The sequence below is a fragment of the Alosa pseudoharengus genome, unplaced genomic scaffold (genome assembly GCF_046254945.1).
Source record: "Alosa pseudoharengus isolate Yale_2024_CS ecotype anadromous, Long Island Sound unplaced genomic scaffold, YU_APseudo_1.1 YU_APseudo_1.1_scf_22, whole genome shotgun sequence".
NCBI classification, from domain to species: domain Eukaryota; kingdom Metazoa; phylum Chordata; class Actinopteri; order Clupeiformes; family Clupeidae; genus Alosa; species Alosa pseudoharengus.
The window spans coordinates 19,439,964-19,464,280 of record NW_027468680.1 but is presented as its reverse complement, the minus strand read 5'-3'; the positions used below and the strand labels follow the sequence as shown (position 1 = coordinate 19,464,280).

At 45.9% G+C, this 24,317-nt stretch overlaps 1 protein-coding gene across 4 annotated transcripts in view; it reads right to left on the bottom strand.

Moving 5' to 3' along the window:
• sash1b (SAM and SH3 domain containing 1b) overlaps positions 1-24,317 on the bottom strand; it is an 83,416-nt gene that overhangs the window by 20,203 nt on the left and 38,896 nt on the right. Inside the window, exon 1 of one of the 4 annotated variants that reach the window (XM_076299241.1) lies at positions 8,101-8,281. The exons of 2 other annotated variants lie outside the window; for them this stretch is intronic. Coding sequence is in view for 1 of the 2 variants with exons in the window: in XM_076299240.1 (XP_076155355.1) it covers positions 808-819 (12 nt within the window). In the remaining variant the exon portion in view is untranslated. Of the gene's footprint in view, positions 1-807; positions 854-8,100; positions 8,282-24,317 lie in introns of those variants that run through there. One more of the 4 variants, XM_076299240.1, reaches the window with a different exon arrangement.

Sequence of the window (24,317 nt, the reverse complement as noted above, 5' to 3'; positions counted from 1 at the left end):
AGGCACAGTGTGTGGATGGTGTGCATTTTAGGGGAAGAGATATAATGACAAGCCCTGTGTGAGGCACTTCATGTCCAATTGGACATGCCTGGTGAGCATCCGAGAGAAGCAGGCTGTGATTGTAGAGCTTCCAGTCGATGCAGCTAGAGGACTAGACCTGGCATTCCTTGAAAGCAGACGCATATGGCCTCAAGACCACCTTGTAACCTTTAAGAAATGTCAAAAACATTTGTTCACCTGGCACAAGAGGTGGAATGTCAAGGGTTACCAGTTGCCCACAGACAATGTGTTGTCATTAGGCTACACCAACTGTACTGTCCTGGCACTAACACAATAACATCTTCAAGCAGACTGAAAATGGAGGAGGAGAGAAATGGTGCTTTTTACAGAAACTCTGTGGAAAGGCATGTGGTCGATAAAGACTCTGGAGCCTTGGAGTGGAAAGAATTCAAGAGCATTGGTTATGACATGATAATGATAATATTGCTACATAAGTGGTGCAAACCAAGGGGATTGTTATTCCTACCACAAGAACTTAGCCTGCCTCAAGGTTGTTTCTGTGAATTTTTCAGTATTTCCACTGTTTGTGAACATATTCTACCCTACAGTATGGTGGGTATAAAACCAAACGATGGTCCCATATGAATGGCAACTCGTTAACTCTTTTATGATTTTGAGAAAGGGTCACGATGGAAAACTATTCAGGTAGGTTCATTTAAAGTTCACTTTAAACGGACGCTAACACTTCTGAATCTGTAGCCCCCAAACAGTGTGTGATCAAACGAGAAAAAAAGTCCTCTAACTTACCAGCAGATTCATAACATCGGTCCATACACTACAAAAGCTGTCAGAAACGTAAGACGCAGGATAGCTCTTAGCAGCAGCCCCATCCTCCTCCATGACTACAAGCAGCCACCAAATTTCCTGTGACACGCAACTTCAGCTGACAATAGGCATCACCTGCAAAGTTGCTGAATACTAATTTAAAAACAAAAGTCCCGCTCCTTGTAGAACGTTTACCATGCCTCCCGAAAGTAAATCGATTCTAAGTCGCGTTAAAAGTATCAGAATAAATGTAGGCTACATGTAAAAAGACTTTGCCGACGAGTGGCAAAATTGTCAACTTCTGAGCAACACTGTTCTGAGCGACCACATGCGTCTCGGACCTGCTCCATCCCCGAACTTGGCTATATTTTGCTCTTTTCCAACTTAGACTGCCCACCCATGGTAGCCACCATAATAACACACATCGCGTACCAGCACAGAAGTAGGCTACTGAATGTTTGAAAAGCAAAGCATTTTTGTAAGATGCAGTAAAATAGCCTAAACGGAATGCTCCAAAAATGTCCAGCCATTGTAGCCTAAACGTTGCACTAAGTTTATGACAAATGTGCTTATCAGGTTTTTATGCCAGGTTCGCTATTCTGGACAAAAGTCGAGATCCTCACAGAATACAGTCATACAAACTATGCTTTTGTTAGAAGGAATCTAATGTTTTATGGATTTATGAATGGGCTTGTTTATTATAAAAACCAAGTCCTCCCTTTACTGTAAAACGAGTCATTGCCGCTTTTGAAGTCAACTTAACAATCTATTTAAAGGTAAAATGATATAGCGCCACTGGTCTATTATAAATGGAAAATAAACAAAACTCTCTGAATGCTCTCTTAGGTAAGCAGTCAACAAACCATGCAGTCATAACTCAGTAACATAATATTTTTTACTTTTACAAATCATCACAGCGAGGTACTTCTGCCTCTGCTCCCTCCATCCATACTCCTCAGATCCAGCTAACTGGAGCGGAGAGAGAGCTGCGTGATGTCCTGCATCAATGCACCCCCTAGAGCAAGCTAATAAAGAGGAGCCCATTCTGCCAGCCAGGCACTGTGGGGAGACAGATCCACAACACCTCGCAGGAGAGAAAAACATACGGCCAAATTAGTTCAAACTTCCCCGAGCCTAATTTTCTTCCTGTGTAAAACTGAATACAGCAACTAAGGATGTGTTTTGTCATACAGCATAAACTGTGTTGACAACTGTGTTGTCATGCATACAGATGTGCATACCCAAATAACATTTCAGCACTGCCTTTGAACTTCACTTTGTCACATTTGCGTTACCCGATCTACCCTTCATGGTGATGCTTCCTGGAACAAAAGGGACGATGTCAGATTTGACAACCACTTCTAAGGTCTGGAGTAACTGTCCACTGATTATGGCACTGGAAAGTTAAGCTCTTAGGCTGTAATGGTTCTACTCAGTGTAGTTTACCATCCCTCAGGCAAGTCACTGGGTGGCTGGATGTCATGGATATAGAGACTGCAGACACTGTGGCATTGTCCTTAGAGGGGCAGGGACAGACACACATGTAAGCATAAGCAAAAGACCACACAAATGTCCACTGGGCAGTGTGTCTGTGTGCTGTACTGTAGAGCAAATACACTATATGCAGAGGCGGACATCCCGGTTTCCAGAAAGTAAAAGTCCTGCCATATATTATTTCTACCTGTGCACTTAATTAACACAGGGGATATCACTTATTATCTGATCTACCTGGCTGCTAATTAGGATGAGCTGGTTTACTAAATGGTTGGATCAAATAGATGGCAGGACTTTTACTTTCTGAATCCGGGATGTCCACCTCCGAGTATGACACTTATAGAATCTAAGGTGAAAAAGCTGCAACAGGCTGGTGAGTAGACGCTAACACTAAACACTAAACACAAACACTAATACACTATTCAGCCATGACACCAGCAGCCCTGATCTGCAATGGAGACACCAAACACTAGTACACTATTATACAGCCATGACACTAGCAACCCTAAACTGCAATGGAGACACAAGGACATCGGTTGTAGCCACACAATCTAAAATACATCAAAGCCAATGTTAATACATTGGAAATAAATGGTGAAAAACAAATTGGTAGCTGTCGCTGACCAGCTTAACCATTGTTTATGGAGGCACCCAGAGGTCTGATCAGTGGGCCTCCATCTTGGCCTGCGTTTTAAAAGACAAGGGATTGCCTTCACACCACTGGCTCTGTCTGCATGCAAATTCCTGGGCTTCTGCGGGACAAAGTGCTGTAACCCAGTGACATCCACACACGCACACGGACATCCACATCCACACACGATCTGATCGCGGGGCTGTGTGCTATGAAAGAGGGCCATTCATGTGGCGTTCTGGAGTGACATGCCCCGGAGTCAGAGCAGCAGGAGATGTGGCAGCGCTGGCCAGGCCGTGGAGAAGAGAGCTGCCCCTGTGACGCACCACGCGGGGCTATTCAGCTCAGTCTCCACACAGAAACTACCCCATTATCACCCCGCCCCAATCTCATCCCACCCCACCCTACCCCACGATCACGTGACCAGCGCTTTGTCTGCGATGTGTGGCTCTTTCTTCGATGCTTCGAGCCTCGCTTAAGAGCACAAGGAGAAAAAAAACAGCAGCCACATGCAGTCTGGCTGATGGCACGGGGTGAAAGGCTGAGAGTCAGGCACTAGAGAGCACATCTGAGGCACCATCTTGGCCCTGGACATCAGAGGAGGACGTCAGTGACCCTCCCCCAGGCCCAAGCCAATCATGCATGCAGTTGAGCATGCTGAAAAACATCATGGTCAATTGGCCATGAGTGGTAGTAAACATACAGTGCATGCCATTATCCTATATTGGACAATAAGAAGACATACTCTGGTACTTGCTTGAAGAGGTCGAGTTATGAAAGACCAATTTGTAATGCATTTTCAAATTGTTTGGGCTAGTTACTTCAAAGATGGCTAATTGTCTCCATAGTGAAGGCTCTCATGTGTACCAGGCCCTGTTGGGTAGATCATAATCTGTTTCAAGCCAGTGGTTTGAGAGGCCCCATTCAGTTCATGGTTCAAGAACCCCAGCCCTAAGCCCTGTGGCATCATGCGGAACTCTATGGAGCTCCGCTGAGCCCACGAACTAGGCCAATTAAGCCAACCAGAGAGGCTCCTGGGATAGAGAGAACTGAACAGGCTTACTGGAGACTTTACTTGTCAGTGGTACTAATGGAGGAGGGTGGTCTGACTTTGGCCAGGGTCTCTGGTTAGAGACTTGTGTAGCCCATGGTTTTGCAGTGAAGGCAGACACAGGCACTTCAGCATGAAGTAAGTGTGGCATGCAGACTGCGGTCCACCAGAGCAACCAGCTCAGTTTCCGTCCAAGGTACTCGGAGTCTACCAGTGCTTCCTTTCCAACAGAGGTATCTATACCTTCTCGAAACTGATATGTGGAAAGTCACATTCCGTAATTGGTGTGAGAACAGAACTGTACAACTTCCCTTTTCTGACATTTGTAATGATCTCTCTGGGAACACTGAACACTCTGGGAACTCCCTTCAGTAATATACTTCAGTAATATTCATTATGAGAGCTCACACCTCTACTCCTGCACCGTTCCAAAGATGGATGAGGCTGAAGAACGGGTGCACGATGGGTAATTACTCGGCAGGACAATGAGAGGATATAGAGTGCCTGGAGTGAGATGTGAGAGAGATCCCGGGAGCTGTTTGGGTCACGCTGGTTCCCTGCTGTGCAGAAACCTCCACTCCTTATCTCCAGGGAGAAGGGCGGATGAGAAGAAGGACAAAGGGAGAACAGGAGGAGACACCTTCTCTCCTTCAGGCGATCCAACGCAAGAGAAAAACAAAACACTGTTCATATGTAGGCTTGATGATAAGTGACATGAAGGTGCTCTGACCTACAAAAAAATCCCCAAATCTGGCCAGCCTGCTGCCTTGCATTAAGAGAACTGCCATCTCTGGTGATCACATAGTCTTTGACTAGACCAGCCACATATCACCTGATTCCATCCTCATCTTACCCAAGCCTTTCTCTTACCCAAGCCATTCTCTTACCCAAGCTCTTCTCTGGCTTTAGAGTTAAAGCTACTAATCTTCTGGAGACCCCCCGGTGATGTAAGGGTTAAAGAAATGAGAGGACCTGTGTGAGATCCAGAACTCTGAGGGGGGTGGGGATCCAGGCTATCTAAATCCCCTGTCCCCCAGGTAGGCAGGGGTCAGTCTGCAAGCCACCCCAATCAGCCTGCTGAGGAGGGGGAGTTGGAGCTGAGGAGGGGGTGTTGGAGCTGAGGAGGGGGTGTTGGAGCTGAGGAGGGGGTGTTGGGGCTGAGACGTGATGGAGCTGTGCTGGGCGGGGTGGTGCTGGTGGTGGCGGTGGGGGTTCTTGGGGAGCTGTAATGGGACTGGGCAGGAGGGAAAATGGCTTTCTGTCGGAGCGGTGATTACACTCAGGATGGTTTCTCTGCGCCGCTCTGCAGGGGTCTTCAAGGGCAAAGACCTCTCTTTTCTTGTTCCCAAAGGATGGGGAGAACCCCTTCTGTATCTTTCAGTATCACTCTATAGCTCACAATCTCCCTACATCTTTCCATTTCTGTATTTGTGTCTCTCTTTCTCTGAATTTCTCTCTCTGTATACATGTTTGTATCTATCACCATCACTGTATACACATTTATCTTTGTATAATGGTGAGTATGTAGGAATCTGTTTGTCTGTCCATTTCGATGTATAAATAAATATTTCCTTGATGTCTAAATAAATATTTCCTTTCCTGGCATAGTTTTAGCTTTGACCTAAATGAGAGAAAGGGCATTATGACATTTTGAGTTAAAACATAACTTTGAGATGACACAACCCCCCCGGCACAATTCTCATGTCCACTGACAGAGACAGTGGCGTGAGTGTGTGTGTGTGGGAGGGGGTGTGTGTACATGATCTGTGTGTTCCTGAGTGTGTGTCACTGCACAGACGCATCAGGGGAGAACGAGTTATTCCTTTGTTTGGAGAAGTGTCGAATAGGCTATGTGCTTCGAGGGCTGACCCACAATCCCAAATCCCTTGTCACAGATTCAGAGATAAATCACTTCCCTGCTACGAGTGACTCACTCTCAGGCTATTACTCTCAACACGACTCTGATGAACAGCAGATGTGGATCAAATACATATTTCAAAAACCATCAATGAATAAACACTTCAGAGGTTTACAGCATGCAAATATCCCATCCTTACAGCTGTGAATATAAAACATGTCAATCGAATCTGAAGGGTTTTTTGACAGACACAGGTTTGGGTGAACACGAGGTTTCAACAAGGCCAGCTATAAACTGAAAGCACATCTGAGAGACGCTGGTCTGGCTCTTGCAGCCTCTACTCTCTGATCTGAGAACAGGTGGGTGAGGCGTGAGGGCTCAGGTCATGGAAGAGGGAAATGGCACGAGAGGCTGTTCTGCGTGAGCTGGAGCTGAGCCATGGACTTGCACTCCAAACCAGACTGTGGACAATATACATTCTGGCACACTGAAACAGGAAATGACACACACACACACACACACAAAGACTTATTTGGAGGAGAGTCTGCATGTGTTTGGGTGTGTGTGTGTGTGTGTGTATGTGTGTGTGTGTGTGTGTGTGTGTGTGTGTGTGTGTGTGTGTGTGTGTGTGTGTGTGTGTGGTTGGGCGTTTTGGAAGGGGAACCAAGTGCCCCAACCGAGAGGAGTGAATGAGCGTGAGAGAAATGGAAAGGAACCAGCCTAACTAAACTTAAGGAGTCATCACACTGTCTTCACCCACCGTGAGCTGGTCCTGGAGTGCACATGTAGGGAGACCCTGACAGTGGCTCGGCGCCCAGAGGAAACGGGGGCTTACTGAAACGCTTATGCTGAAGGATTTCTAATGGACTACATGTGTTCCTCCTCAGCTTCGCCTTTCTCTTTCTCCTTCTGCCACGGTCTCTCCTTCCCTCTCTTTTTCTGCCACTCTTTCTCTCTCTCTCTCTCTTTCTCTCCCTCTCTTTCCCTCTGTCTTTTACAGTCTGCGGCCGGCTCCTCCTCTGCTGCCCATGTCTCCACACCCTTCCTGCAACATCTCTGAATCCTCCTTCTAGTTCTTTCTTGTTTTCTCTGATCTTTTATTCCTTTCTCTCTCATGCCTTTTTATTTTTTGCCACTGTCTATTGCTCTTTTATTCTGCTTCTCTATACTAAGTCTGAATATTTGTGCCCATTCAACAGGAATCAAGGGCTTTCAACAAGTCTGCTTGCTACTTACAAAAAAGAGGAGAAGAAGGACAAGGCAGCATAAAGAATGATTGTAATGGTGGGATACATGTGACATTCCAGCATAGTTCTAAATTGGCCATCTTGAAAAGCTAACAGTCAAGACCAACAGAAGAGACATTCAAACCTTTCATCCTATCCTTACATGCAACGGTTGTTTTACTTTTGGTCCACAGATGAGGTCAAATACTGGATGGGTTAGAGGTAGAGATTTTACAGTAATCATCACACGTTCATTCTCTGATTGGTGAAGCAAGGCCACGATGAGTGCACCCAGACACAACATGACCTCCCAGTAGAGCTCAGACAAGCCCAGGGTGACCTTGCAGTGCAACGACAACATGTCTTTAGCAGATTACAGCAGCTCTCAACTCAACGAAAGAGACTAGACAACACAGCTAAAACAAGCCAATCACATCGTATTACACTGTGTTGAAAAACTGCACCATAACCCAGCATGGGGCAGATGGCCTTACTTTCCCAGGCTACCTGAGCTCTCTCTTTCACTCTCCCTCTCTCTATCCTTCACTCTTTCTCCCTGGAGCATCTCATCGAGAGTCCTAACTCTTTCCAGAGAGCTGAAGTGGGGCAGGATGGGACTCTGGCTTTATAGAACACCCCCCGGTGTCTCTGGGACCTCTGCCTGCCAAACATGAGCTCACCACCACCATCACAGCTCCGGCAAGACTCCCAGAGCCAGAGCCAAGGGCTGCTTCAGCCAGGAGCCTCTGTGAGAACTCACACACTCACGCAACAAGCAGGAGAATCAACAGCACACAAAGCCTAGCGCACACACACACACACACACACACATTAATAAAAACATGCCGGCAGAAGTCAAGACACTCACCAAGGCTACTACTACACACTCCAGAATGCTCTGACAACAACCAAGTGAGCAAAGTTCTCCAGGGGAACTGGAAGCGCTCACCAGTGAGAGAGAGAAAGAGAGAACATGGCAAGCTCCGGAGAAGAACACTCTAGAGAAGACACTCACCACAGAACACGAGGGCTTCGCGACACCGACGCTCACTATACTTCACTCAATCAGTGGAGCCAGCCGAGAGACAGCGGGACTCAAAACTCCCGTCAGACTTCAACTCCTGCCAAAGTTTTCCCCTCCAAGTAAGAGAACAATGCATGTTCGAGTGGAGCTGGTGAGAGGGAGGGGGAGCCGGCGTGGGGAGAGGAGAGGAGGGAAGATGGGTGGAGAGGGGTGGAGATGGTGGTGGTGGCGGTGGTGGAGGGGGAGTGTACTGCTGTAATAAATCAGTGGGAGCCGTGGGGGCTGGAGGCAGCAGAGCGGAGGGCTGCTGACGCTCACAACGCCCCAAAGGGTGGAGCTGTGTGCTCTCTCTCTCTCTCTCTCCCTCTCACGGTCTCTCCTTCTCTCCCTCTCTCACCGTTTCTCTCTCTCTCTCTCTCTCTCTCCCTCTCTGTTTCCAGCTGCAGCCCAGTGGTCACACGGCCTCTGGCTAACACACAACCATACAAACACACACACACACACACTGAGCAACCACATGCTAATAAACATCCGTTGACCCGAGCCCTGGCATGTCTGTGTGACTATCTGTGTGAGAGAGGGTGTATGATAGAAAAGTGTATTAATGTTCATGACTATGTGTCTGTGGGTGATATCTGAGACAGGCGGAGTAGTTCTCCTTGAAGGTCAGTGTCTGAGTAACTGCAGCATCATGGGTGATCAAGACAAAAACAATAGATAAACACACGCAAACACACACACACACACTCTCACACACACACACACACTCACATATCCACCCACACCCAAACAAGGCTGTGGTATTCATCAGATAGCTTGTCTTAAGTGGCACAAACAGTAAGGATTTTACCAAGCATTGATATCATACAGCTAATTTTATTTATGAAGCATGCAAAAATTGCACAAAAATCCTCATGATCTGTACTGTGACCTACCAATATACAGAACTGAGCTCCAAACCAAACTGTTCCCATCTCCACCACCAGATGGCAGTATGAAGTAGCAGTTCCAGCACAGCCTTTACATAAAGGCTGACAAATAGGTCCATGGGTAATTGACACAGGAGAAAAAAGTACAGCCACTCTAAGAGCAAGATATCATATTCAAAAATAAACACATGATTGGAATACCGATGTAAACACATCTACATGCAGTACAATGATGCCAATCACTCATGGGACCTCTCAAGGTGCAACCTTTTTGATGACATCACTTTATGTCTGTATTCCACTTCTACTTTCACCAACCGAATCCTTTAAAGTGCGTATGTCAGGTTAAAAAACATTTTTGACAAATGAAGGGACATGAAGCAAGATAGTACTGAGTAGTGATTTTTCTTGAAAAATCAACTTTAAATACAATAGAACAATATTTACAGTTATTTTTATAACTGAATTTATGAACATTCCAGACACAGTGATGACCTCATAAGAGGGAGTCCAGCAAAGTTGAGCATAGGGGAGAATGGGTTTTAACTGCATTTTCTTTTACACTGATAAGGCCAAAAATGTTCTCTATGATATACCAGTGGTTCATAAGCATGAGCTTGACTGGCAGGGACAAAGTAAAGACGAATAGGCTACAAAATTTAGGTAAATCATGGCCATCAAATCATCAGTGAGAAATTGATTAGGGGTGTGAGTAGGATCGGATCACTATTAGTATGTATCATGGCTTCAAAATGGCAGTTGTGTCATTTGCCATCACATAGGCTTTCATATACAACAAGTTAAGTAGAATCAGTAAGCAAATTAATAGTCTGTCTATAGCTAACATTAGTTGATAAGCAGATGTATATAAAGAGCAAATGTGTGTTAGCACATATACACTCAGGTCAGGTCTCTAAAGAAAAGCATATATGCCCATGGTTGGCTGAACACAGACTAATGAGGCTATATAATGGCCTATATGTGATGGCAAGTGACACAACTGACATTTTACAAGCATTGCTACTTACCCATATCCTCTTCATCACATTTTAAGATCAATAATGGTTGCCAGTAAAGAAAAAAAGGTATCAGGATATTTTTATGTCAGGCAGGTAGTAGACTCTAGCATGACATACTGGAATGAAGTCATGTTTTTGGCCTCATCAGTGTAAAAAAACCTACTGTATGATCCCTTATCCCATGTGTTTTAATTGACCAACTTTGCTGGACTCCCTCTTATGAGGTCATCATTGTGTCTGGAATGTTTCCTGGAATGTTCATAAATTCAGTAATAAAAATAGCTGTAAATATTGTTCTATTGTATTTAAAGTTGATTTTTCAAGAAAAATCACTACTCACTACTATCTTGCTTCATGTCCCTTCATTTGTCAAAAATGTTTTTTAACCTGACATACGCACTTTAAAGAGCAGACCCTTCCTATACAGTATAGGGTGAACGCTCCACTGTGTACCCTGCTGAGTGATAGACAGTGGTCACCCATAGAGACAGCTGCGGCCAGGCTGAAGGGTCAACTGAGCATCCGCTTCTCCTTCGCCACAACAACCAGGGCGAAATGGCGAGAGGCATGTGCTGGGGGATGGGGGAGAGCGGAGAGGCGGTCCGATCAGCTGGGAAGCCACTGGAGCACGGCTGCCGTTTACAGGGTGAGCAGCCTTAAGGGTGCGAAGGCACTTCTTATTAAACATGGGAGGTCAAACATCATCAGCGTCACCAAGGCAGGAATAAGCAGCTGACCCCGTTAAGCACAGACTGTGGCTGACTGCAGTGTTGTGGTTTGTGGTGGAAGCAAGTAATGGTTCTGACCTGAGCGCTAATAACCAGGCCGAGGGGCACAGAGGGAAAGATGGGTGTATTCAGAGATGGAAATGTGAGAGCCTTAGAGCCTCTGGGACAAAGTGTGAGACGTCAAGAGGGACAAACTGTCAGACCGATGTCCCACTGTACCTTTGCACTGGTGTGTGCATGCCTGTTTATATGTATGTGTGTGTGAATGAGCATGCCTGCTTATATGTACAGTATGTGTGTGTGAGTGTGTTTAACTGTGTGTGTGTGTGTGTGTGTGTGTATATTAAGTGTGTCACAGAGTGGAGGGGGTTAGTGTGTGTTTATCTGTGTGTGTTTGTGTGTGTGTGTGTGTGTGTGTGTGTGTAAGTGTGTCACAGAGTCAGGGGTTAGTGTGTGTGTCCCTCCAGATGACAGTCTTCGTATATAAAGGTAGCGAATAGAGCCTCGCTCCAACCCAACCCCATTCCCACCTAATCAGATCCCATTACACCTCAGTGAGTCTAGCCAAAGATTCCTTCAGCCTCTCTCTCCCATCCCTGACGATGACCAAAGACTCCTCAACCCACCCTTTAGACGTGGGGGAGGGGAGGAGGGGATGGTATTGGATCGGGGATGCAGACGCATCCAAGTGTGCAGAGGGCACACCACTGAAAAAAAACACACACACACACACACACACACACACACACACACACACACACACACACACACAGCAGAAAGGGCATTTTTCCGCACCAGCACTCCCCCATGGCTCTCTGCACCCCCATCATCAGCTTGCTGTGGTGGTGGTGGTGGTGTGTGTGTGTGTGTGTGTGTGTTTCTGTATATATGTCACTGGGTTCACTGTCAAGCTTTTGTCCTTCAGCAGGCAAAAGAGACTGTTAGTGGAAAAATTGGTCAACATTTCTATTGCTTTCGCAGAGCCTAAAATGGTCAAGTACAGAATAGCTGGTCAACAGTGGAGATTAGGGGAATGAATAAACCTGAGACTGAGATGGCAAAATGACATCAGTGAAAACCTCTCATTCATTCTCCTCTAAAAACGCCATTGGTTGAAAGCACAGAGGTTGTCAAGACAACCTTGGCCAGAATGCAACAGATTGCTTTAGCAGGAAAACCTGCTCAGGGGACTCAGAATTCAGAATTCCACACCAACCATGGGAATATGAATTACGAGGTAATGATAATATCATAGTCCTATATTATGCGATTATGCTCTAATGGTTCATTAAACAAGCAGAACTGGGACAAATTCCAGCTCACAAAATAGATGGAAATTCCACTAATGAATGCAAGGGCAGGAACGGTGGGAGGAGGTGGATGTATGTAGAAAGGCGGAGAGAGGGAGGAAATGGAGGTAAAGGGAATGAGAGGAGTGGGGGATGTGGAGAATGGATGGGGGGAGTTAGGCCTGGGGCCCCTGATGTTTCTATAACACCGCAGGGGGCCCCTAGATAAAGACACAAAATGCAACACTGCTTGTGATGATGGGCTGTCTGGTAGTGGCAATGGGGAGTCAAAGTAGATTTTTCCAAATACATGAATTCAAGTCCATTACATTAATTTTCTACAGGGTATTTTAAACCAAAAGCTAAATAAGTCCTTCCTTCTGCTTCAGTGAAAAAGGAATTATGGCATTTTTGTTTGTCTTCACTCCACTTTCACTGGTCACATGCATTCTTTCATCATTGCGGTACACCCCCAGTATTTGGAGTGAACCCACAATTTTAATGCATGAGCAGCTTATCCCGTTCCACAGGAAGGAGGTGTCCAGTGGACGGCCATCAGTGGTGCCCTTTGATCATCAGCATCAAAACACCTCACACCTCGGCTTCAGTGTGGTGTACAACATAAACCTCCAAAAAGTAGGCCGACTCTGTTGCTGGGCCAGATGAGGTCCAGTTCTGGGGCCAGAGTCGCGGACTCTCTGGGCAGCCTCTGGAGCCTCTCCAAGCGGGGCATGTTTAATTCAGGGCTGCTGCCGTTGTTTTACTCTGCCCTTGTGCGCTCCTGATTAGCCACGGCTCACAGAGCTCCAGTCCCCATGGACAAGGCAGAAAAGGGCCCAAAATTCCCAAAACGCTGAACTTGAATGGGCCGCGGCCCCTTGAGATGTGGCTGAGCACACTACCATGGCCACGGGACAATTGACCTCGTCTGAGATATATACCTCGTCTGAGACTCCTGTGGGTCACACGTGCAAACCATCCATCAGGCCCTCTGCTTATTTAAAGGCCTTTTTCTGGTGTCCCAATCTGGTATGGCCTACCACAGAAGAAGGCATGTTTTCATTTTGCTTTCTTTTTAATTTCCTTCTAACTTAAGGTCAAAAAATTACTCGGTCTGTGTCTGGTCTAGTTAAAGCAACCACATAGCAATATAAGAGCAGTGCTAGCAGCAGGCCCAGGGTCATTTTCAGTTGACCGAACCACACAAATAGCTTTTTCAGACTTTAACGTTTTGACGCACAGTGTCTTCCTCAGAGTCAAAAATCAATATGAACTTCTCCAGCAACTTCATTCCAGGTGCAGAGATGTTAAAAAGGAACCTGACTTGATGACGTCTGTTTGCTAGACTCACCGCGGAGAGCAGGGGTGATGAAACTTTGTCTGGAAGTGTGAGATGTCACACCTGAGCTGTGTGTTCGAGTATCCCATGCATAGAAAAACGAACAAGAAAAGAAACAAGGCAATGAGATGGCCCCTGTGCTGCTTTCTCAGGATAGCAGCTATTCTGAGCACATCCGCCATCCGCTTGACTCATGAGTCGCTAGTGACTCAGCGAAGTTATGTAAAGGTCGCTCATCCACCGCTGGGATATACTTCACACTTTACAGCACGCGAGGTCTGTACGCAAAACTGGGAGGGGGAAAAAAAAACTAAAGTTTAAATGAAGTTCAGAGATGTTCAGTTACATCTGGAGGGGCACTGATTTCAAAAGAAATATACATAACACACAGTGTAATGCGAAGCAACGTGGTGACTAAAATGCACATTGTGCGGTGTGCAGAAAAATATTTACAGATGTGACTTCTGCAAAATGCTGCGAATAATGCGATGTGACAGAGTCATTAGGTGCCATTAACAAGCACTTGAGTTACAGGCTCTGCTGATTGGCATGTCTAATTAATGTTTGTTCTGGAGGAAGTTCTCGCGCCATGTCGGGTGTGATTTAACACAAAGCTACAGCGTGCTTCATCAACAGCTTATTGTTGTTGTCCCCCCCCCCCCAGTTCCCTCCCGCCTGTTAAAAGCAAGCTGAAATGTCTTAAATGAGACGAACTCCGACTAATTGCAGTCGATCTGGCTGTGACAGACGTGCTGTAAGCACAAACAGCCCATGTAGTCTCTGCAGACACCACAGAAGGATGTCAGTAAAGGGAGACCTGAGACAAGAGGGATAAACTGGGAAAGCTGGATGATTTCCCAAAATATGTTGTTCTTGTTGGTTTTGACATCTGTTTTGCTAATATGCCTAAAGAAAACAAACATTTGATGGTTATAAAATTCACATGGGAGAGAAAAAAAATGCAAACTCATTTCCACTCCAATTTCTTCTTCTGATTTCCGGTGAAGTGTTCCGGCTGCTTGTGCGAGGTTTTGGTTACAGTAACGTGAGAACGATTTTTGCTGCTGACACTCAATGCTTGGATAAAAAAAAACTTTGGAAAAGTATGGAATGACTTTAGTTTAAGCTAACAGCTCTAAAGCTTTTAAAGCTCGCTGGATTCGGGCTCACTTTACAACATTTTCCAGCCACCTTCATCTTACCCTCAGCCTCACCTCCCGCTTGTTAATCTGCTCCTGAACTGAGAGTTCAACCAAGTGTTCTGTGTTGTGATTGGTGCTTGTTGGGCAATGCCCAATATTCTGCCCAGTGACTGGTGCTTGTGGAGGCAATGCCCAATATTCTGCCCTGTGATTGGCAGGTTGACAGCTCCTTTGTGTGCAACTCCATGTTCACTGGTCTCTCAGTGACCGGCACTACCTCTAGCCCATATATTGGACTCCATACTGGACTTTACAAACAGTAGCCAGACACCTCTCCCCACGGACGTCCTGATTTCCAGCTGACTGAGTCCAACACCTCCGTGATGCACTCAGAGTGTCCCGGGGACTACATGTTCCTCTGCTGACAACCACAACCTTCTGGGCGCGAAGTGGACACGGGCGCCGTCTCCTCGGAAGCGGCCCGCTGTCTCTTCGCATCCACCTCCAAGCTCGGCCCCGTGGGCCCCAGGGACCTGCTCCCCGTCTGCCACCGCTGAGGTGCATCTTGGCCGGGCACAGCAGAGCACGCAGGCGAGGGAAAGGAGAGGAGCGTTTGGGTGAACAAGACTTGCCAGAGCAACAAAACAAAGCCTAAAGCAGTCACAAGCACGATAGAAACAGCCCGGGTGACGGCAAATTTCAAACCTTCGTGTTGTTTTTAAAAGCTGGCCTAGTTTAGGTACCTCAGAGAGGGCCAGTTGTCGGGGGTAAAAAGTCAGTCTTATTTTTTCTGCTGGTGGAATTTGTTGGTGTCACTGAGCGAGCATGCTGGGATTGGTCACCCCTCCCTCTCCAGTGTTTTCTGTGTTCAGTGCATTCGCAACCTCAAGCATTCCTGTCATGGCTCAGGGTGCATTTGGGTTGGTAAGTTGTGTGTGCCAACTTCAGTGTGACTGTATTATATATGATAACACATCGAAATGTAGCACAGGCCTCACTGGGGCAAATGCAACAACTTTGACAACATGTGGTAATGGATTTATGCCTTGCTGATTGGACGTGACAATTAATATACCAGTTACTTGGCAAACAGCATTATTATTGAAGGCAATTGCAAATTCTGAGTTGTGATGTATTAAGCATTCAATCCAACTAATTAATCTGAGGTTAAAGTGAATCCCTGGAAACGTTTCAGAACCAGTTCATGTGAGCAAGACATCAAAAGAAACGGCACGCCAGTCAGCAAGAAACAGTTGTTCAGACCTGGCCTGAGGGAAGCAACCAATTCTGTCGGAGAGTTAATCCCTCAAGTCTTATCCAAGTTATGTAATTCATTCTACTTTCAATAAACTGTTTACTGATTGGAAGAAATGATTTAGACATTGATATATACAACACATCATAGAGATTAATCATCTCAACTCAACTCAACCCATCATCCATAGATTTTTGTGTTATGTAACATAGAGAAGGATTAGACATTTCAAGTTGATGTCAAATCAACATACATTAAAAACATATACACTTATAGCCTCTTTATTTGGAATCCACAGATGAACGTTTTTTAAACTTATATTACAGATACTGTCAGCTATGGAAAAGTCATGAAGAACCCTATATTAAACAACAGTGCCTTTTCAGTTAAAAAACATTCTACAGTATATCAAAATGTTGCCATTTGAGAATAACATAAAGGCACAAGGCCAATCCTTGTTTTGCATGGGTAAACTGAATGAGGGATAATAAATGCATATTTTCTGACTATTCTAAGCAAGGAAGGATTATGACTGCCTGGCTATAATATTTGTAACCGTCTAGCAGAACTATGTAGGTGGCCCTCATGCTACAATAAATCCTCCTCTCACCACCCATTAGCATGTGACACATGCTATAAAGACCAATATGAACACACATTTACATGTGCACACGCGCACACATACACACACACACACACACACATACAGAGAGGGAGAGAGAGAGAGAGAGAGAGAGAGAAAAGAGAACACAGTCACAAATGATTGTGTTTGCATCATGAATGATGAAGGGGATTGATTCTGCGGTCGATAGCCAACCCAGTCGACCCAGCCTGCAACCCCTACCCATTCCCATGGCGATGGTGGTGGTGACGGGGAGGGGGTGAGGAGGGGGCTGTTACAGTGAGCTGTCTGAGAGTCAGGTTCCCTCACACTGTGGGCCTGATCACTGATGATACACGCCACCCCAGCACCCCCCTGCCCCCTCCAGCACCTCAGTCTCCCAGCAGGCTCTCACCACAGAGGAACCCCCCACCACCACACACACACACACACACACACACCACCCAGTCTCGTCGGCCGGCGCTGCTTCCCTCAGCATTGGGCCTACTGAGGGAGAGACGATCCACACAAGCTGCACTTACAGCCTGCAATGGCAGACGGCTCACAGAGCACACGCTGTTACCGAAAAGAGAAATAGGAAAAACTGGAACCCCTCCCAATCACCACCCTATGAAATATACATTCCCTCACTCCTTAATAATTTAGCATGCTAAAGGAGCAGCCTCTGGAGTCCAAAATGTTTTTGCCAAATTAAAAATGAAATCATTAGCGCCATGAATTATCCACAGAGACACTCGGCCTGTGCAGAGGGTGGTGCGATGAGATTAAGCACACATTTACGGCTATCATAGCAGGGCGGTTTTATGACTTATTAAAGGGTAATGCAGTCGAGCGCGGATAACACGACTAATATTAGCAAAGCCATAAAGAGGCAGGGAAGCAGAGTGATGTGGAGTCATGGGGTACTTTTCCTACACCTGCTTCATGTGGAGTGGGGAAAATGAGAGAGACTGTGAGAACGGTCAACTCAAATGTGTTGAATGAAATAATTCCTTTAAACTTCATTACTTAAACCAGTGTGTTTCAACCTTTTTTGTGCCACAGCACACTTTTGACACTTAAAATGTCCCACGGCAGACTAACATCCTGTGTGAAGAAAAAATAAACATAGGCCTACCATGGCCTAAAACTTATCATATGGCCTTATTATGGCTTGTATGCAAGACCTTCTCAATAAAACAAGCACCCTCCGTTTCATATGTAGGTGACTATATCTAATTTTGTTGTTGTTATGAACTGGATATGTGATGATTTTGTGAATACTGGACATGAGGCTCCCATTGTACAATGTCTGCATACCACAAATAGTGCAATCATACACTCAATGAGAGCATGTAAATTCTTTGTTGCAACGTAGGCTTGCTTTTCTGGACCAATGAAGTGACATTTGGGTAATTTTCTGCGGCACCCCTGATGATCTCTCACGGCACACTAGTGTGCCCCGGCACAGTGGTTGAAAAAGAAGAACTTCACTATTTGCTCAATAGGATTTACTCATGTCACTTCCAATTGTGAAAGAAAAGATCACCATCAAGAATCAAGATACTAGAGATAGTATAGATAGATATAAGATAAGCGGTTAATACCATAACACTGAATATGAGCTGATGAACAAAACTACTATGCGTACATTTAATCACCCCTGGAATATAGCCAGGAAAAAAGGTAGGATGTTTTTCCTTTAAGACTGGCCCACAGCTAGGGATGGCAGCACATACTGTGTGTGTGTGTGTGTGTGTGTGTATAGAATTGGGCTACTTCCACATTTGGGGCAGGTTGAATGTATTCAGCTGTCTAAATGAACAGTATGTTGGGCTGAGGGAATGGCACCAGTGCCGAGTCATTGTGTCTGAGCCGCTATCTTCACCTGCACGTGTGGGCCGAGAGCCTATGACTGATGGCCCTCCTTTGGATAAGCCCCCTCGTCTGGCACTGAACCCATTCACACGTTCGCCGTAGCGGTACCGCTAATTCTAAATCATTTTCCACCATTATCGGATAATTCCAGCTGAGATTGGGCCTTTTTGTGGCTCACCCTCTCTCCTATTGTTACATCCTTTCATCCCCTGTCATTTTCTTCTCTTGTGTTCTGTCTTTTCATTATGGACCCTTTCAAGAGAGTTCCATTATCAGCATCATAGTTGGCCCCACAAGACTTCCTTTTTAACATTCCATATGTTATCTTAATGCAGAGGAAGTAGATTGGGGCCCAAATAGAATGTTCAAGCATTGTTTGTGTTTACCTTGTTGAAAGGGTCTATATTTCCCACTCTGTCCCTGTTTCTCTTTCTTTCTTTTTTTTCTCTCTCTCCCTCTCTGCGGCAAGACTAGCAGACAGAACTGTAAATTGCTCCCCAGCCTCCTCAGTGATGGCCTATGTGTCTTCATCCGGTTGCTCTCTCTCTCTCTCTCTCTCTTAACACCTCTTTCTCCCACTCACAAATCTCTCCATTCGCACTCCACACACACACACACACACACACACACACACACACACACACACACCAGACAGAGTCATACACATAGACCCACACAAGTCACATTACAGAGAGTGAGAGAGAGAGAAAAAGAGAGAAAGAGAGAGAGAGAATCGCACACAGGCACACAAAGACAAACACAAATACACACAAAAACACACACACACAGTTAAGTGTGCTGGCCTTCATGATCCTACTGTCTGTCCCCCGGCGCACTGTAGCAACGCATCACTAACTGACTAAATAAGACTAATCTCATGATTTCAAATGGTCAGCGCTTGCTCAGCCCGATACATGGATCATGCGGGGGGAGGGGGGTTGTGCAAGACGAGATACAAGAGACCAAAAATAGCAGCAACGCAAACCAAATGTGTACCAGTGAATGTTCTGGAAATAAACAACATTACATGATCAATACTGACACGTCTGCCCACATGAGTGCAGCTGACCTAAATGCTATGCCGTAATTACGGCTTCCCAGTGCGGGTTTCTTATGTTTTGTATTCGGTTATATCCCCCCCCCCTTCTGCTGCTCCTGTGGAGGGCCTTCAGACAGACCGACTCTCTGTTCTTCACTCTGGCCGCCGCTGACTCTGTTTACATCTCGCTCCCCACTCACATGATCAATATTATTCCACTTCAACGGACAGTCTCAGTGTGCTAATCAGGTACACTTTGGTTCCAGCTCTCTGGGAGTCACATAGTGCTATATTTTGTCTAGGGTTTTTCCATGACAAATGCTTCCCATGTCGACTGGGCTGCCTGATCCTGAAATGAAAAGGATATAGGCTATATATTGGGACTGAGCTTGTGTTTGTGCAACGTATTTGTAATGCACTTCTGTGTCAGATGGAAAGTGGAGCATGACAGGAGCAGGGCTGAGGACATGGCTATTAACTTCCCAGCAAGCGCAGTAACTGATTAGCCTGAATAGCCTGCAGGCATTCACTCCCAAAACAGAGGTGTGATGGATGTTCTTTATGGGGTTTACACAAGCTCTTTAAAAGGTTTAAAGCCCTACTTGTCCATAAAAAATGTTATCCAGCAGACCAGACAGCTACTGGGCAAGAGAAACGTTACTCAGAGAAACGTTGATTAGAATAAACTAGAATAATCTACATCTAAGCCCCTTTTTGTACCAAATAGTACTTTTGTGAGTAAAGGGTGTTTTAAGATAAAATACATTAAAAAAGCTCTGCCTCAGTTGAAAGCCAGGGTTTCTAAGAGAGTTTCTTCCACACTTCCACACTAAGCTGAGGGACTGTTCTTTCTCCCATTAGGGAATGGATTTCCTTTAAGGTACAGTATGAGTGTGAATGTGAAAAGTAGGTCTGCCACTATGACAGAACAAAGCAGCTTGAGGGAGCAAGAAGATGAGAGAGAGAGAGAAAGAAAGAGAGAGAGAGGGAGAGGGAGAGAGAGAGAAAGAAAGAGAGAGAAAGAAGAGAGAAAGAGAGAGAACAGGTGCTGAGGCGGAGGAGAGAAGGCTGGCGGGGATTAGTAGGGATGCAGGAAGCAGCAGCTTGTCTCCAGGCTGAACACAAGTGTGCTGCTCACAGCCACATACAGTACATAAACCAGCCAGGAGGGAAATAAGACAGACATATTTACTCGCAAATGTAAACAAATACACTTGTGCACATTCCCAAATACACACCAGTGCACTGCACCTACAAATACACACCAACACACTTTGACCATTTATTTATGTACACATGAAGAAAATGGTACAAGGACACAAATATGCAGTACGCAAACTCATAGACCAGTGGCATACAGCAGGTCTCAATATCTCTCAATAAGCATAATACTCAGTTCTTAAGGGTATAAGTAGCAACGTCTCCGCCATATGTGGCTGTTGCGAATTATAGCAGAGATGGTACAGTACTTTGCAAGCTGTTTAGCCCTCTCTCTCTCACACACACACACAAGGGCGTAGGTTTGGTCTGAGCTTTGGTGGGGACACTACCCAGCGCCCCCCCCCCCCCCCCTGAAAAAAAAATAAAGAAACATGATGCGTGCCTGACTTTAACTTTGTATGATGCATTACATACTGATGCATATGCAGTAAAACATTTAGTCAAAACACCATGTCAAATTTACCTGTAGCCCTGAATCTCCCCTATCTGAGCAACAACCTGGCTGGGGTCCCTATGTCACTTTATAAATAAAATATTGATGTGCAGTGACTCAAATCTCGAAGAAGAAGACCAGTAGTATTCACTAGGTCTATAACTAGCCTAAAACTAGCTAACACTAAAAAAAAACACCATGTCCTTATTCAAGTTCACCTGCTGCGGTAAGTGACCCTGCCACACCACCGCTGTCTGATAAAGGGATCGGCTGGGTTGCTTTTTCTGTCTGACAAAGTAACAAATCAATTGCCGTTATGAGTGAGAAAACGGTTGGAAACAATGTTTTGCATTCATGTTCCATCTTCAGCACGTCAAGCCCATAGAAATGCATTTGTTTTCACTGACATCCTTGTGCCATTTTCATTCATTTTTGCAAACATGTATAGCATTGCTGGTTAAAAGCAGGCATTTCCTTTCCTTAGTAACCATTATCATAGTACACAAATCTGCTAGCACGATATAGCTGAACTAGCTGGTATTTGGTTAATTCCAACGTCCATTTAATAGTCTATACACATAGCACTGTCAACTAAATGTGTACCAAAAAACGAAGAGCTAATATTTTAGATTATAGAGCTAAGATCTTTGCGAAGTGTGCCAAAAACTTCTAATTGACAGCATGGGCTACAGGGAGCTAAGCCAATCAAAAAACAGACCTGTCTCAAAGACCTACTGTATTTGGGTGGCGGTACTGAAGTGGGAAATTATTTAACTTTTTGTGTAGGCGCTTTTCCCCCGTTTCAACCTGAATATTGGTGGGGACATTTCAGTCATTATTTGATATTGGTGTGGACACGTCCTTCTGACCCCACACAAATCTACGCCCATGCACACACACACACGCTTCTATACAAATATGAACATACAAATAAAGCTGGCCTTGGGACACACCAATAAACACATCACCGATCAACAGCTGTCAGCCACCAGTGCAGAAAATTAAAGTCTTTTCTATATTTCATCTCTTTCCAGCCCATAACAGCACTCTACATATGCCAAATGGTATCAGCCGTCTAGTCCGCAACTGTCTCCATGTCACAGAGAGAGAGAGAGCAGCAATGATTACAATGTTTATGGGTGTGTTTGTGTGTGTGTGTGTGTGTGTGTGTGTGTGTGTGTGTGTGTGTGTGTGTGTAAATTTAACGAGGGCACAGCTGCGCTAACTTCTTTTCACGGCATTGCACCACAGCATTGCGGTGCAAATCACTCTGCGTAAGCCATGAAGTTCACACCAAAACAACAGCCTGCCATCTCGGTCTGCTGTCTGTCTATCCATCATACTGACAGACTCTGTGTGTGTGTGTGTGTGTGTGTGTGTGTGTGTGTGTGTGTGTGTGTGTGTGTGTGTGCGCGCACGCCTGCCAGCATCCATTGTGTGCAAGGAAGGATGAGGTTATTCCAACCAAACCACTGGAGTGAAACCACAAGAACCGGCGAGCAGGGTTATCTCCTTGCCTGAGTGACCTGGGAGAAAGAGCAAAAAACACTCACAGAAAACAGAAAACGCGAGCCAGGAAAGAGACAGACAGAAAGTTAGCCAGAGAATAAGCACTTGGAGATAGTTCACTTGTAGGCCAGAGAAGGAACAGAGACAGTTCTTCTAGAACTTCTCATAGAAAAAAAACCCCTGTAAAAGTGGAGCATGGCGAGTTGATGCGGAGATCGCTCAGTTGACTGGCAGCAGACACAAGCTCATCCATTTTAATGACTGACTGTAATTACAACTGCTAACCATTAATCATTGCTAGAGCATATACACCCACAGGCTATCAAACAAGAGGTCCCATTCAAACCTGCTGACACAGTAAACAACAGTAATTAATTAGCAAGTCACAGCCCTAGGACAAGTGCCGAGAAAGGGCATAATTCTTTGTTCTTTAACAGGGAACAATCGCTACATGTGTACACGCTCTTAATGGGTACAGTGTAGGATGAAAATGTGATCATGGAAGACATGGAAGACACTGTGGCCTTAGTTCTCTGTCCAGAGTGACAGACTGAAGCGTATGCATTTTGAGTCGGATCAGCAGAATGTCTGCGGCCTTGGGTGATTGCGGAGTGTCTCTTCTCTCCGCTCGACTCCTCTTCTCTCCGCTCCTTTCCTGCCGAGCCAGCGCTGCCCCGGGGCCGCGCCGCCCGCGCCATTACGGCCGCTTCCAGGAAAAGCATTAATGTAATAAGAGGCGCTGATGCCGGCGCTGACATTCCGAATCCCGGAGCCGGAGCCACAGGGAGCCCGCCTCTGCCAAAACCGGGATGGCTCACTCGGGCCGAGGTTTCTGTGGGCAGTGTCTGGTCTGGTGGTATCTGCCCCTGGACAAGGCTTACGTGCGGAACACGTTCGGCATTCAGCTCGACAAAACCACACCATTACGCTAACGACCACAAACCCTGAGCAAGGGGACATGAGGACATCGAACGAGAAAGATTGCCGAGATCGGCATTTTCCGCCGACATGCACCCCATTATCTATCTGGCAGAGGGCTGACGTATATGGCCATCGCTGTGGTACAGCCAATGCAGCGAAAGGCGAAGATATAAATCGAGATAATCACATTATATCCATGAAAACCTGATTATATTAGGAAATCTGCCACAGGCCTTTTATGATGCATTCACATCCCAGGCGGTTTTCCTCTCCATGTTATCTCTTAAATTTTAAGCACCTTTCCTCTCTTTTTCACCCTCCACTTTCGCCTGAAGCCATTACTCAAACTAACTCCCCTCCGTAAGTCTCGACAAGTTGAAAAAGAGTTTTTCGTCTCTGCTTTCTTTCCACTGCGGCGCGCTGTGATGACAAATGAGAGCGGTGGACCTGGGCCAAAACAAACAACGCCTCCACACTCGGGAGGAAGGGTGTGAACATGACCCTCCACCCAGAGCCCCCTGCTCCTCCACCTACGATCCCCTCTCTGGTGCACGTGCTGTTTGGACTGGCTCTCCTCTCCTCTCTTCCTAATCTCATCAGACATTTTCTACTCCGACTCACTTACTCTCTCACACACACACACACACACACACACACACACACACACACACACACACACACACACACACACACACACACACACACACACACACACACACACACACACACACACACACACACACACACACACACACACTATCCCCCACGGTGAGACTCTGTTTGGTTGCGTAGGAGGGTTTGAATGGCCGGGGACGTCCGCTGGACGAGCAGCATGCCAGTGCTCCCCGCCAGGCGCTATCGCTGGGATCACTGCTGACGGCTGCAGGTTTTACGGCCTCTCTCCA